This window comes from Bos grunniens, chromosome 13, assembly GCF_055505025.1.
Source record: "Bos grunniens cultivar Pamir isolate PY7600 chromosome 13, Bosgru_T2T1.0, whole genome shotgun sequence".
NCBI classification, from domain to species: Eukaryota; Metazoa; Chordata; class Mammalia; order Artiodactyla; family Bovidae; genus Bos; species Bos grunniens.
Genome location: NC_141177.1, coordinates 48,901,327 through 48,917,630, shown reverse-complemented (window position 1 = coordinate 48,917,630; position 16,304 = coordinate 48,901,327). Strand labels below are relative to the sequence as shown.

Sequence of the window (16,304 nt, the reverse complement as noted above, 5' to 3'; positions counted from 1 at the left end):
CAGACTGTAGCCTGCCAGGCTCCTCTGTCCATGGGATTCTCCAGGTGAGACTGGAGTGGGTTGCTATGCCCTCCGGGTGACTGACCCGAAATATATGAAGTAACTACATTTACACACACACACACACATACACACACACAAACACACACACACACGCACACACAGAAATGCAGCAAAGGAGTTACTTTCCCAAATGAAGTAAGTTTCTCCCTGCCACTCAGAAATTGCAATGAGGCTTAATACATGTAGGCTTTTCCTCACCTGATTAATAGATACAAAAGACAGGTATTTATGAGCAGCAGGTAGAGCAGGAGAATAAGTAGAAGCGTATACAGGTTCCTATAGAGCAAAGCAAGAGGATTAGAGATGAAAAAAGATGATTTACCAGAGCTGGGTGGAGGAGGGGAAGGACAAAAACAAGGCTTTCTCTCACAGAAAGTTAATTTACTCATTGCAATTTCAATTCTCTTCCCAGGAGAGTCCTTCCTACTTGTTTTATTTTAGCCTGCTAATAGAAATTCCCACACAAGCACAGTAAGTATAACCAAATCAGTTCTGTGCAGTACCTGAGTTATTGGTAAGATGACTGCAATTTACAGAAGATATTCAGACAGGGGATCCCTGACATTCATGGACCATTTTAACACTGAATATAAACTCTTTTTTAAAGCCTTTCACGTTTTCTCCATGATTGAAACAAAATTTCACGATGTTTTGATGATGGCCACTCTGATGGGCGTGAGATAGCTAATGGGAGGCTGCTGTATAACACAGGGAGCTCAACCCAGTGCTCTGTGATGACCTGGAGGGGTGGGATGGGGAGGTAGGGTGGGAGGGAGGCTCAAGAGGGAGGGGACATACGTATACTTACAGCTGATTCCTGTCGTTGTATGGCAGAAACCAACCCAATATTGCAAAGCAATTATCCTCCAATTAAAAATAAAATTTAAAGAAAGGGCGGGAAACAGGATAGCTTTCCATGCCAGATTGAGGTGACATCTCCCCTCGGGCTAAGAAAACCAAGCAGAGAGGGGTACCCAGGGGAACCGTCTAGGATGAGAGCTACACGTGGTGAGGAGACCTGTGTTAGAGTCAGGCTTACCCAAAGCAGATTAGAAATGTCATTATCATCTGTAAATCCTCCTTCTTCCTACAGGTTAAAACAAATAGGAGACGTTGCAGAGTGTCGGAAGAGTAGGGTCAGATTACGGTGTCACAAGCATTTTCCAGAACTCTGTGCTGGGTTCCAGGAGAAGCATGCACATGCCCACACAGTCGGGTGGCACAAACAACAAGTGAGCTCATCCCCCATCCGAGGGGTGATTATCTGTAATCTGGGGGTCAGACCAATAGCCCTCTTCACCCTCCTACCCTTTGTCCTTCAACTGACCGCATGCTCTTGAATCGTAATTTGGAATTTCAACGGCACAGGCAATTAGAACACAAATGTGGCAGACTGACCTGCCTAGAATTTTCAAGGACTTGTTCTGAGGATAGCACAGAGCTTAGCTTGATTCACTGACTTGACACTTTGATGGAAGCACAGCCAGGTATCAAATCCTAACCTGTGGCTCAGACACAGATTGGGGTTTGTAACCACAAACTCTATAAAAGGTTCTGACTTCCGGAAAACGCCTACAACTTTGGATGGTTATTTTGATCAAAGGGCCTGGGAGTCACTGTCTCTGCCTAAATATCAAAGAACAGGCCAAAATGGGGTTGGAATTTTAAATAATGATTTGGGGAAAATACATAACTGCAATTTAGGTGAAACAAAGAGACTTCTGCCAAATCCCTTTTCTTTCAAACTTTGCTTTGTTTCATTTCTCTCCCTCTTGGGTGGGATGAGTGGCTCTGAAAGGATCGTGTTCCTGGAGCTGTGAGCCCAGCCAAACCTACAAACTATGGTCTTTACGATCTTTTAAACTAATTCTATATGCTACAAAAGCAAAGATGTATAAGTCAGGTTAGCATTGTCCTAGACTAAACCAGGCGCAAGAGGAAGGAAAAAGGGACAGCAAGAGAAAGAACCCAAGCTATTTGTTGTAGGAAATGACAGGGGCAGCAAGGTAAATAGCACTCTTAAGTTACAAACCATCCATCCTAATTTTAGGGGGATAAGTTTGGAAAGTAAGGAAGTGATGTTAAGTTACATTGTCTCTTGAGGCATGATTGATCTTTTTGTAGGGAAAGGAAAACACTAACTTATTCCCCAAATTGATTTATGGACCCAAAGAATACATTTTTTTTAACCTTACAGGACCCCAAATGAGATGCCAGTTAGAGCACCAAAATTTTGTTTTGTTTTGGGACAAACCCTTCAACAGAAAGAAAAACAATTTAAGATTTTCAAGGCATCCCTCACATCTTTTTTAATGTGGTTATACAACAATCTCTAATTACTCATGGGTTCACATTATATTTTTATTGGATGGTGCAGATTTTCACAGGGGAAGTGATTTATATAAAGGCCCATCTCCATTTCCTGCCTCCTTTGCTTTTCCACAGGCTGTAACCCGTGGGACCCTGCTTAGCATACACAATAAAAGCTCGAGGAGGCCAAACTGTAAAATGTTTGGTAACCACGAATATGTGCCTTCAATGAATTCAGAAACTGTGCAGGAAGTGATGACCTGACAGTAAATCCAGTCCCTTTTCCCTTGGAGGAAAAGATGGAAGGTTCCAGAGCTTGTGCCCCTAGCAAGTCTGGCTGCAGCCCAGGCAGCAAGATCCTAACTGCCTGGAGCACATGTCATGAATGCCCTTCCTTTTGCAGAGAAGCATTCAGATACTCAGCAAACCTTGGCCATGTCTCAAGCTCCCCTGTCTGCCTTCCAGCTGCCCCTGGGACTGTCTTAAGGCAGATCACGTTCAAGGCAGCTCTTCTACCACATATGAGCATGGCTAAGGTGTGGCTGAAATACACAGCCCGCCCTTGGGAAGACACGAAACCGAGGGCACTTCAGAGACCATGGGAAAACCACATGACCTCAAGAGAACCCACGATTTCCCAATGCCTGCTACAGAAGCCCAAAATAGATGGGCTTATTTCAACTTCAAAGAGCTTATTGTCTTGGGCCAAAGTGAACTAGGTTAGGAGTAGGAGAGCGATGAGTTCACTGCTGGTGCAGAACCCCTGAGCCCAGGACAGCACTTCCCACTCAAGCCACGGCTGCTGTGGGCAGGGTTTACCACCCCAGGGGCAACTGCAGTCACTTTCTCCCATCTCTTGCCTCCTGAGAATCTCTGTCTAATGTTAAGGCTGTTCTGATCACATCTACTATTCTGAGCCTTCTGGTCTACCCAGCTTCTGTTGATCCCTGTCCCCTAAGTGGTGCAAAGTGTTGAAATTGATTCTACTATTTGTAAGAAATCTACCTGGCTTTGTACTTTGTAGCCATCCTTTTTACCATGCCATGGGGTACCTGCTTGGGGAAATTTCTTTGCCTCTTTCAACATGACCAAGAGTTAAGACCTAAAGTTACCTTGGAACCAATACTTTCAAATCAAACTTTTACATAAAGTTTGTGGGCAATGGCAGTCAATCACTGGAGGGACCTAGTTTTCTTACACTTCTGGATCTCATTCTGGAAATACAGATTTCCTATGTAGGCTCTTTAATATCCAGTCATATTTGAGAGATTTGCAAATGGCTGAGCGTTAACTGTCTTTAGTGATTATCTTTGAAGTCATGTCTGACTCAAAAGAGAGAATTCAAATTGCTGTTCCAATTTAACCTAGGAAAACACAGAAGAGCCATAGGAAATAGTGTCAGAACTCTGTCTTCATGGCCCCGTGGACATACCACCTTCTTATGTACGTTTCTGAGTGCATCAAGGTCGTGTTCATCACTTCTCTCTTCCACAGAGGCTTATTACATTGTTTTAGAGCTGGAAGGGGTCTAGGTGATCATCTGGTTGGAAGCATTTTTCCTTTTTGTTTGAAGACCTGTGATCCTAGCAGTTGGCCAGTGGTGTGGCACAGCGCCCACACTGCCCCCAGCCAGCAGGTGCATTTGCCATCACAGGCCCAGGCAGCAGGAAATCACTGTTCACTTTGAAAGTGTGCACTGACTGGTCAAAAGCTGGTCATTATGACTAGTCATTTAACAACTCATTGGTACATTTGCATAAGAAATGCTTGCCCAGATCGACAACAGTGTGTTACTGAATTTTCTTGAAACTTGTAACATACTTTGCTATACTTTCTCAGTGAAAGGCTTACCTGATCATCATGGAACATGACTTCTGTGACATGTCCTCACCGACCACAGTTGTGTCCTCTTGTATATGCATGTTTTAAATCTAGGCCTAGGACATTCAAACCCATATTCTATATGCAACCAATAAACGGTTAGCAGTCAATGAGGTTTTCATTCTAAAGGCTTTAATAAGGTGACTTCCTGGCAGTCCAGTGTTAAGGATTCCATGCTTCCACTGCAGGGGACATGGGTTCAATCCCTGGTTGTCAGAGAATTAATATCCTGCATACTATGTAGTGTGATCAAAATATATATACACACACACACATCTATATCTATAGCTATATAATATAGATATCAGTTTGGTTCAGTTCAGTTGCTCAGTTGTGTCGGACTCTGCAACCCCATGGACTGCAGTACGCCTCTACAGATATAGGTATATAGATATAAAAGGGTTTAATAACACTGTAAAATCAGACTGCATTTTAGAAGATTTGAAACAGATAAAAGTGCACACTTCCAAGTATAGGAACCTGCCTGCTGATGCATTAGGTATGTGGCACTGTTCCCACTTCTAGGGCGTCTCAAGACCTCAGCTGGTGATTAACTGAAGCTGCTGTGGGCAGACTTTAGGTGTGGGCCCTAGTGGCAAGAGAGAGCTGATGCGTGCCAGGGTGCTAACTAGTTAAGCCATGCATGCTTGCCCGGTGGATGCACATCCAAGCGGGATGTTAGTTAGAATGCTTTTTCTGAGCACAGACAACGTTACCTTCTTCTTGAGTGACTGCTCCGTCTCTTGGATGTGCAGGCTGCTGGTGATGGAGGCTTTGCCGTATTCCTGCTTTCTGTTGAGTCTGTTTCTCCAGTCTTCCTCACCGCTCTTCTTCAACAGTGCTAATCTAAGAAGAAGACATGCCAACCAAAGACTTCAGCACCAATCCTTCCTTGGAAAAGAACCACAATTTAAGCAAGTTAGCCATAAGTAAGAAATGACCATAGCTGCCTAATTTGAATCTTTCTGAATGGCATTTATTTGGAAGAAAGTATGTCTAGAAAACTAATATAATTATACTATGTAGAGTATTATATTATCTAAGATGGTCCCAAAGGTTTGAAAGTTTGATGGAAAAGCAAATCTGAAGCCTGACTTCCCAGATAAAAGATGGAACATCATTTTACCAAAAGAATATCTCTGTTTTTGCCTTGCTTTTGGGCTGAGGACACAAAGGAAAATAAAAATAAATGTCCCCAGAGAAAAATGTCTTCTGGTGACCCCTTCTGGTCACATGAGGAATTAACAGGTAATGCCGAAGGTGGATGGTACTTATTTGCAGAAAGTATAGCAGAAATGAGTTTAACAATTTAAAGCAACAGAATATAGACAATCTCTGGATATCATACGTTTATAATTACAGGTAAAAGCTGATGTTTAAGAATGTTTCTGTTCTTGAATTCTAAGTCACGCTATTTTCTTCCAAATGAACTTGGTCTTTCCAATCTGCCTTCTTAATACAGAAACTTCTCTAGAAACCCATTTTTAAAATGATCACTCCAACTTTCCTCAGGAGATAGCTATATACAAAAAAAGAATCTAATTAACTGAGGTCTTTATCTAACCTACTTTAGGTCAACTATGGTATCACTTGATAAAAAGCTGCTTGGATGTGAAAATTTGTGAAAGGTTATCCTCATGAACACAAGGCTGTTTCAGTCTTGGACATTTAAGTTGGACAAACACAGGAAAGATAAAAGGCACAAAAGTGGCGATCATTAAACTCATTTGAGCTGGTGCTCAAACAATTTAAAGATTACGGGGGAAAATGACTGGACCCTTTCCCTTGCAGCTGGGTCTGCTGGGCTGGGTCTTTTAAACATTTCATTAATACATGTCCATGAAGAGTGTATTTTTACGCAACATATAAGCCCTATTTTGGCTGTTAAGTCCTGTCAAGTCCCTTCCTTACTGGTCACAATGGACACTGAACTAGATGGTCTCTAAGGGCCCTTTGACCAAGTGCCCTGACTCCATTAAATAATGGAATTGGAGATGGGATGAAACATATCATACTCCTCATGGAGATAACCTAAATGTCCATCAACAGAGGAATGGATAAGGAAGATGTGGTACATACATACAATGGAATATAACTCAGCCATTAAAAGGAATGGATTGGGTCATTTGTAGTGATGTGGGTGAGCCTAGAGTCTGTCACACAGAGTGAAGTGAATTAGAATGAGAAAAATAAATATCGCATATTAACACATACATGTGGAATCTGAAAAACTGGTATAGATGATCTTATTTACAGAGCAGAAATAGAGACAGATGTAGAGAACCAATGTATGGATACCAAGGGGGAACAGGGGTGAGGGGTGAACTGGGAGATTGGGATTGACATGTATATACTATTGATATTATGTATAAAATAGATAACTAATGAGAACCAACTGTAGAGCACAAGGAGCTCTACTAAATGCTCTGCGGTGACCTAAATGGGAAGGAAACCCAATAAAGAGGGGAAAGTAGGGAAAACCACTAGACCATTCAGGTATGACCTAAATCAAATCCCTTATGATTATACAGTGGAAGTGAGAAATAGATTTAAGGGCCTAGATCCGACAGACAGAGTGCCTGATGAACTATGGAATGAGGTTCGTGACATTGTACAGGAGACAGGGATCAAGACCATCCCCATGGAAAAGAAATGCAAAAAAGCAAAATGGTTGTCTGGGGAGGCCTTACAAATAGCTGTGAAAAGAAGAGAAGCAAAAAGCAAAGGAGAAAAGGAAAGATATAAGCATCTGAATGCAGAGTTCCAAAGAATAGAAAGAAGATATAAGAAAGCCTTCTTCAGCGATCAATGCAAAGAAATAGAGGAAAACAACAGAATGGGAAAGACTAGAGATCTCTTCAAGAAAATTAGAGATACCAAGGGAATATTTCATGCAAAGATGGGCTCGATAAAGGACAGAAATGGTCCTAACCTAATGGTTCTGTTAGGTATGGACCTAACAGAAGCAGAAGATATTAAGAACAGATGGCAAGATACACAGAAGAACTGTACAAAAAAGATCTTCATGACCCAGATAATCACGATGGTGTGATCACTGACCTAGAGCCAGATATCCTGGAATGTGAAGTCAAGTGGGCCTTAGAAAGCATCACTACGAACAAAGCTAGTGGAGGTGATGGAATTCCAGTTGAGCTATTTCAAATCCTGAAAGATGATGCTGTGAAAGTGCTGCACTCAATATGCCAGCAAATTTGGAAAACTCAGCAGTGGCCACAGGACTGGAAAAGGTCAGTTTTCATTCCAATCCCAAAGAAAGGCAATGCCAAAGAATGCTCAAACTACTGCACAATTGCACTCATCTCACATGCTAGTAAAGTAATGCTCAAAATTGTCCAAGCCAGGCTTCAGCAATACGTGAACCGTGAACTTCCTGATGTTCAAGCTGGTTTTAGAAAAGGAAGAGGAACCAGAGATCAAATTGCCAACATCCGCTGGATCATGGAAAAAGCAAGAGAGTTCCAGAAAAACATCTATTTCTGCTTTACTGACTATGCCAAAGCCTTTGACTGTGTGGATCACAATAAACTGTGGAAAATTCTGAAAGAGATGGGAATACCAGACCACCGGATCTGCCTCTTGAGAAATCTGTATGCAGGTCAGGAAGCAACAGTTAGAACTGGACATGGAACAACAGAATGGTTCCAAATAGGAAAAGGAGTATGTCAAGGCTGTATATTGTCACTCTGCTTATTTAACTTATATGCAGAGTACATCATGAGAAACACTGGACTGGAAGAAACACAAGCTGGAATCAAGATTGCCAGGAGAAATATCAATCACCTCAGATATGCAGATGACACCACCCTTATGGCATAAAGTGAAGAGGAACTCAAAAGCCTCTTGATGAAAGTGAAAGTGGAGAGTGAAAGTTGGCTTAAAGCTCAACATTCAGAAAACGAAGATCATGGCATCCGGTCCCATCACTTCATGGGAAATAGATGGGGAAACAGTGGAAACAGTGTCAGACTATTTTTGGGAGCTCCAAAATCACTGCAGATGGTGACTGCAGCCATGAAATTAAAAGACACTTACTCCTTGGAAGGAAAGTTATGACCAACCTAGATAGCATATTCAAAAGCAGAGACATTACTTTGCCAACAAAGGTCCGTCTAGTCAAGGCTATGGTTGTTTTTCCTGTGGTCAGGTATGGATGTGAGAGTTGGACTGTGAAGAAGGCTCAGCACCGAAGAATTGATGCTTTTGAACTGTGGTGTTGGAGAAGACTGTTGAGAGTCCCTTGGACTGCAAGGAGATCCAACCAGTCCATTCTGAAGGAGATCAGCCCTGGTGTTCTTTGGAAGGAATGATGCTAAAGCTGAAACTCCAGTACTTTGGCCACCTCATGTGAAGAGTTGACTCATTGGAAAAGACTCTGATGCTGGGAGGGATTGGGGGCAGGAGGAGAAGGGGATGAAAGAGGATGAGATGGCTGGATGGCATTGCTGACTCGATGGACGTGAGTCTGAGTGAACTCTGGGAGTTGGTGATGGACAGGGAGGCCTGGCGTGCTGCGATTCATGGGGTCGCAAAGAGTCGGATATGACTGAGCGACTGAACTGAACTATGGGTATATGTATAGCTGATTCACTTTGGTGTATAGCAGAAAGTAATACAACATCATAAAGCAACTGTGTTGTTTTACTCTAAGTCATGTCTGACTCTCTGTGACCCCATGGGCTGCAGCACCAGGCTTCCCTGTCCTTCACTATCTCCCAGAGTTTGCTTAAATTCATGTCCATTAAGTCAGTGATGTCATCCAACCATCTGTTCCCCCCATCTCCTTCTGCCCTCAATCTTTCCCGGCATAAGGGTCTTTTCCAATGCAACTATATGCCAATAAATTTTTTTAAAAAAAAACTGAAGGAGAGGTATATCACACTGTACAATAAAAGTTTAGTTAAGCAAATAAGAAAACAAGTTTTACAGTAAATATAAGCCCATGTACATCTATAAATTCATGTATAACCATATTGTATACTTGCCTATTTGTTTGGTCAAATAAGGAAGGTAAGCCAGGAAGACTTTCCAAAGGGAGCAAGAGCTTCAAACTCTGGACCTTTCCCCTCATCCAACCTCTTCCTCTTCTTCCTTCCTTTCCTTTCTCTCTATGTGACTGCAGATAAGACCCAAACGTCTACTCTATGAAACAATCACTCATCTGTGATATTGTGATTTATAATACACACTTGGTTATTGTCCTCTTTGCAGGTACAGAGCTCCCACAACTTGGAATTTCCTAAATGATGAGAGTGATAAATGTGTCAACTTATGTGAATGAGATGACCTTTAGAAACATGTATATGGGGATGTGTTGCTGGGAGAACCAGACATGTGATTAGATGGTTAGAAGTTTTAGTCCCACCCCCTGACCTCCAGGAAGGAGAAAAGGGCTGGAGAGTAATTAAGTCACTGGCCAATGGTGGCTCAACTCAATCATGTCTATGTAATAAAGCCTCCACAAAAAGGCCACAAGGACAAGGTTCCAAGAGTTCTTGGTTTGGTGGACACGTGGAGGTTTGGGGAGGGTAGCACACCCAGGGAGAGCATGAAACTCCACACCCTTTCTTCACACCTTGCACTGTCCATCTCTTCTAGCTGGCTGTTCCTTATATTGTTTTTTAAAAAGTTATTTTTGGCTGAGCTGGGTCTTTGTTGCTGCTTGGGGGCTTTCTCTGGTTGCAGAGAGGTGCGTGGGCTTCTCACTGCAGTGGTTTCTCCTGTTGCAGAGCACAGGCTCTAGGCATGCGGGCTCCAACAGTTGCAGCCCACGGGCTCAGCAGTCATGGCTCCTGGGCCCTAGAGCTCAGGCTCAGCTGTCGTGTGCAGGGGCTTAGCTGCTTTATAGCATGTGGGATCTTCCTGGATCAGGGATCGTGTCCCCTGCATTGGCAGGGAGATTCTTATCCATGGTACCACCAGGGAAGTCCTACATTCTTCTATAAACACTTGAGGTCTAGTAAATTAGAATATTTCTCTGAGTTCTGTGAGCCCCTCTAGTAAGTGATTGAATCCAAGGAGAAGGATGTTGGAACCTCCAGTCTCTATCAGGGTAATGGGCTGGGAGCATAGATAAGGGCCTGGACTTACAACAGGTGTCTGAAGACGGGCGGAGGGACTGTCTTGCAGGACCCAAGCCCTTACCCTCTGGTCTGATCCTATCTCTGCATAGACAGCGTCAGAATTGGGTGGAATTGTAGGACACCCAGCTGGTATCAGACAACTACTCAGTGGTGGTGGGGGATGGAATCCACTTGGAAGTCAGAGTCAGAATCTTGTATCTAAGTCAGGCCCCGTGCTGTGCTGTGCTGAGTCCCTCAGTCGTGTCCGACTCTTTGTGCCCTACATGCTCTCATTCAGCCCCAGATTCTATCATCTGTGACGCTTGACAGTGCTCTGCCTTCTACAAGCGCTAGTTCATGTACTTGAAAAGAGATTCTAAATCCCCTTAAGGGTTTCCATCTGGAGGTCAGACTATATACGGACTAAGATTGATCTTTCCTCCAATTATTCTGAAATGAGTCAGTTTTCTTCTAATAGGAAAAATAATTGAGTAAAATCAAATCATGAAACGAAATCAAGAGCATGTGCATGCTGCAGTAGAGCCTTCAAAGTGTCTATAAAGAAGACTTCCAAAAAATAAGCATGCCAGCACTTTCACGCCCACACAAAGATGTATTTCTAATTCATCATCTTGTGAACACAGACATTGGCTTCACTGATATTCTCCTTACAGCTCAGAACCAGCTCTCTGACTTCACCCTTGACCCACGAGTCATTATTCATCTTGGCTACCTTACCTTTCGAATCAGATTAGAGTCCAAGTGATTTCAGAGAAATTAAAAAATGCAGCCTCAGAAGTTGGGTTTATGATCTACTCTAGGTCTTTAAAGACATTCTCAAAATAAGATTCCAAAATCTGAAGCAATGGCAACATCATCTAAAGAATCATACCCTTTCCTCACACCTTGCACTGTGCATCTCTTCTAGCTGGCTCTTCCTGGTTATAGTCTTTTCTTTTTTAACTAATAAATTTATTCTTGGTTGTGTGGGGTCTCTGTTGCTGTGTGAGGGCTTTCTCCTGTTGCGGGGAATGGGGGCTACTCTCTAGCTGCAGTGCATGGACTTCGCACTGTGGTGGTTTCTCTTGCTGCTTACCTTAGTGGCTGCTTTGGGAATGGAGAACTGATTTAGAAAAAGGCAAAGCGTGGCTCTTTCATCACTCTATGGTCCACCATGTATTCTGCTAATATGCCCCATGACCTCTAAGAGCCCAGATATCGTTATCCTGAATGAGGCAAGGATGCATGCACAGGCCAAGGATGTCACCACTCAGGTCACCCTGCATGTCACAGGGGCAGGGAGCTATGGTTCCATCCCGGGCATATCCTGCCTCCCATCCTAGGGCATGGCTTCACTACTTGTATGTGAGCTCACCAGGCATATTTTCACTCGCATGTGTTAGAAACTGCATTGTATGTATGTATATATATATATACATTTTTTTTTTCCCTTGCTGGGATGGCCTTCAAAGAATTCGTCCCTTCCAAGAACCTGAAATCTTGCTTCTGGATGTGCTGGCAGGGTCATTCTCAGGATGACCATAGAAAGTCTCACTTCCAAAGACTACAGAGTAGCCAAAATAATATGGAAGAAACTGAGCTTCACTTGAGCCCACATGGCCTGAATCCAGCCCAAGCCTGCAGAGTGCAGGTAACAGAAAACTTGAACACCCACTGAAACACACATGTATTATTCCCGGCCCTCTTGATTTCCTACTTAGTGTTGAACAAGCTCAGGAAGGTGGGGGGACCTTTCCAAACGCCTTCTCTCCTGCAGTCTCACAACCCTCCTGACTCCCTGCAGACCCACTATGCACTGCAGAGGGCTGGGGAGCTGAGCATCTGGTCCTACATGGGTGTGTGCTGTCACTTCAGTCATGTCCGACTCTTTGCAACACCATGGACTGTAGCCTGCCAGGCTCCCCTGTCCATGGGATTCTCCAGGCAAGAATACTGGAGTGGGTTGCCATGCCCTTCTCTAGGGGATCTTCCCAACCCAGGATCGAACCTGTGTCTCTTGGGTCTCCTGCATTGGCAGGGGAGTTCTTTACCACTAGCGCCACCCGGGAAGCCCACATGCCATAAATTACTGCCTAGGCAATTCAAACAGTCAGTGCTTTTAGCATCCGCCAAGTCCAAGTGCTATTTGCAGGGCTGGGATGTTGAGAACTGGGCATCTGCTTAGTTTACTACTGCTTAGTTCGCTACTACCAGTGAGTAGTCCCTTGTTATTTACCCCGAGACCGAGCCCAGGGCCACCACATGGGTATCTGTCCGGCCACTGGGGAAGTGGTTCTCCCTCCGGCCATAGCCCATGTGTTCCCAGCAGGCAATACTAGCCCAAGGCAGGACATTTCAGCAGCACTGGTCTGAGAGCTTGACTTGATTGGAACAAGTTCTGCAGGTTCACAGCAGTCAGCATGGAGTCAAGTGTGGGCCGGGCAGATCGTGTGCCTCTAAGCTGCTGTACAGTTTTTTCTTCCTCCTTTAAAAATGTCCCGTCATTTCAGAGAATCACAGGTACCACACAGACGTGGCTGAAAAGAGTGTAGACTAGTCCTTAGACCAGATCTTGGGTTGTGGCTGATTTATAGGCTGGAGGAGTGTACTAATAGATCTTTTAAATGAGGACAAATCAAAGATCAGAAAAGGAGGCAGCAAAGGAAAAAACGCATGCCTGCCCCAAGCTCTTACATGAACCTGGGGCCCTCTAGTGGCTGAACTCTGAGGCTGCAAAGTAAGAACCTCCAGTCTGGCTGCGTGGATGGTGGGACTCACAGAGAACACAGGGGACCCCCGCCGGGGCCTTAGAAGGCAGGAGTCGCAGGCTCACCAGAGGCACGGGTGGCCTCTTCAACATTCCTGGGAGTTCAATACATCCTTAAGCTCCATCAACATCCGAGTGGAAGATTGGATCTTTTGCTCTTTTTAGTCATCTTCTCCACCCCAAAGTGAAAGCACAGATACAGGTGTTTCAGTAACTGTGGAAATAAGATTTCTAAAAGCCTAATCTACTTTTAAAGAGGTATCAAAGATTTTATCCTTAAGCAACACAAAATGTATCTGATTTACAATGGTTTTCAAAGAAGTCCCCCATTAGGGACAACTTAAACCCAATACTTTGGCCACCTGATGCGAAGAGCTGACTCATTTGAAAAGACCCTGATGCTGGGAAAGATTGAAGGCAGGAGGAGAAGGGGACGACAGGATGAGATGGTTGGATGGCATCACCGACTCAATGGACATGGGTTTGGGTGGACTCCGGCAGTTGGTGATGGACAGGGAGGCCTGGCGTGCTGCGGTTCATGGGGTTGCGAAGAGTTGGACACGACTGAGCGACTGAACTGAACTGAAACCCAAACCATGTAGGCTGTTATGAAACAGTGATGCTATCAATTCGATGGGGAAAGCAAAATATATCCTCAACTTTAGGCTAGTTATGATCCAAACTTGACATTCTACATGTCGGAAAGATGAAGAAAGAAAAGGAACTTACAGATATGTTTTCTTGAGCAACACATATATTGTAAAAGAAGAGGAATGTGTGGAAGAGTTCCTCTAATTTCTCAGTTGCTACGCTTTTCTAAGTCTTAGTTTATGTCTATGAAACAGGGATATATTGGCTCCTTCGAAGGGCCATCTTCAGCACTCTGTGATGTCACACAAGAGAAACACAAGAGGGAGGCACCTCTGTGGTCCTCGGGAGAGAGGACTTAAGATGCTCAAGTCCTGGGTTTCCCTGCTGGCTCCGTGGTAAAGAATCCACCTGCCAATGCAGGAGACACGAGTTTGATCCCTGATCCAGAAAGACCCCACATGCCACAGAGCAACTAAGCCTGTGTGCCACAACTACTGAGCCTGTGCTCTAGACCCCAGGAACTGCAACTACTGAGCCCAAGGGCCTCAACTTCTGAAGCCCGCATGCCCTAAAGCCCATGCTTTGCAACAAGAGAGGCTGTCGCAATGAGAAGTCCGGGCACCCGAACTAGAGAGCAGTGCCTGCTCAATGCAATTAGATAAAAGCCCATGCTACAAAGAAGACTCAGCATAGTAAAAACTAAATAAATAAAATTACTAAGAGAAAAAATAGTCAATTCCAAGAAAATCTTTGAGTCCAGACAATTTGCCAGTCCATACCACCAGCTTTAAAGAAACAAAAACAAAAACAAATGATGCTCAAGTCCTGAGCAGGAAAGAGACAGACCCACAAGATCAAGGAAGACCGAACTACATCCTCAGGCTGTAGTTGTTTAGAAGAAATGATGAAGGAAACTGGCAAAGTCCAAAGTCTGGTCTCCAAGAGTCTGAACCCTGAAAGTGAAATTCGAAACAAGTGATGTCAGGAACACACGAACTGAGAAAATTAGTACAGGAAGAGGATGGATTCTTCCTAGCACTGTTGTCTAGTTAGAATTTCTGTCTTCCAGGGAGAACATGTTTGCTACTAAAACACAGCAGCCTTGCCTCATGTACGGAGGGAGAGAGACTAAGCCCGGCCCCTCTTAGGGTTGGCCCTATTCACCACGTGGCCCCAGGGCCCCTGGAATTCAACCTCTCCTATGGTGAAGCAGGTGATCGGAGGAATTAGAATAAGGTTTAAAAGGTCTACTTTATTTGTCACCTCAAAAAAAGCAAAGCCCAAATAAATATTATATGAGGAGCATTCTTATTTTAAATGGTCAAGCCTCATAATTATTTAACAGGAGGAAGGAGCAATGTCCCTCCACTTCTTGGGGAAAAGCTATTGTGTGGATCGTAAAGAAATATGTAGCTCTGCTATTTTAGCAAAGTGCAAATAAAAGTACCATTGAGGTAAGGGGGAAAGATCTCTGGCCGTATATTTTGTCTTGGCATAGTCTATTACCAACGTAGATGCTAAATCAAGTGTCCCTCTTTCCTTTTTAAATGTGCAGTTTGTCAAGGAAACTGAATAGCTGAATATTTAAGAAGCATTCTCACGATCATGGGTCTGGACAGACTGTGGCCAGGAGCCCCTTGGGTCTGTGGGAAGGACTGTCTCTCGCCGGCCAGAACGTCCATGTGTACACAGCTAGTTGGTTTTCATCCCCCTTCCGGGCAGCTAATAGCAACCTTACAGCCACCCTCCAACTCCTCAGACATCCACAAAGCCTGGGTTAGGAAGCTGCACCTTTACAGCATCTCACATTTTTTTTTATTTAGAATTTTACAGTAGAATTAGAACTGCTTTCAGAAAAAAAAGAAACTAAAATTTGCTAAGCACAGGCAAGTGAGCCAAGAAGGACTGCATAGCAGTTAGACACAAAACTTCATTAGACATCCTGACAGACAGAATACACCCCAAGACGGGAAATCTCTTTCCAAAGCCTTTGAGAGAAGGGAGTATATTGGTATCTTCTACTGGAATTTTACCCCAAGAACGTTTTCTGGTGTGTCAAAGATCAGAACTTGTGTATTAAGTGATATTTATCATTAATTTCCTTAAACGATACTTCATTCTTTTACCTAATCAGTTATCAATAGTTGGGTCTTTGGACGGTGCAGAGAAAAGGGTACCCTCCTACACTGTTGATGGGAATGTAAGTTTGTGCAGCCACTATGGAGAACAGTAGGGAGGTTCCTCAAAAACCTGATCCAGCGTCCCACTCCTGGGCATGTAACTGGAGAAAACCCAGCCTACAAAAGCCATGCCCCGCAGTGTTCATAGCAGCACCATTCACAGTAGCCAAGACATGGAAACAATGTAAAAGCCCATCAGCAGAGGAATGGGTAAGGAAGATGTGGTCCACATACAATGGGGTACTACTCAGCCATAAAACGCAGTGAAATATTGGCATTTGCCGCAACACGGATGGACCTAGAGATGATCATCCTAAGTGAAGTACGTCAGACAGAAAAAGGCAAATACTGTATGATATCGCTTACATGCCGAAGCTAAAAAATAATACAAATGAACTTATTTATGAAACAGAAACATACTCATAGAAATAA

General features: G+C 43.8%; 1 protein-coding gene across 50 annotated transcripts in view; it reads right to left on the bottom strand.

Moving 5' to 3' along the window:
* The window catches only part of SVIL (supervillin), a 256,217-nt gene that overhangs the window by 47,244 nt on the left and 192,669 nt on the right, over positions 1-16,304 (bottom strand). For 40 of the 50 annotated variants that reach the window (XM_086333936.1, XM_086333949.1, XM_086333955.1 and 37 more), the window contains 3 exons: positions 4,971-5,100; positions 1,103-1,150; positions 262-339 (listed from right to left, as the gene is read on the bottom strand). In XM_086333936.1, the coding sequence (XP_086190062.1) occupies positions 262-339; positions 1,103-1,150; positions 4,971-5,100 (256 nt within the window). The remainder of the gene's footprint in view (positions 1-261; positions 340-1,102; positions 1,151-4,970; positions 5,101-16,304) is intronic. The other 10 variants (XM_086333952.1, XM_086333976.1, XM_086333953.1 and 7 more) reach the window with 2 other exon arrangements.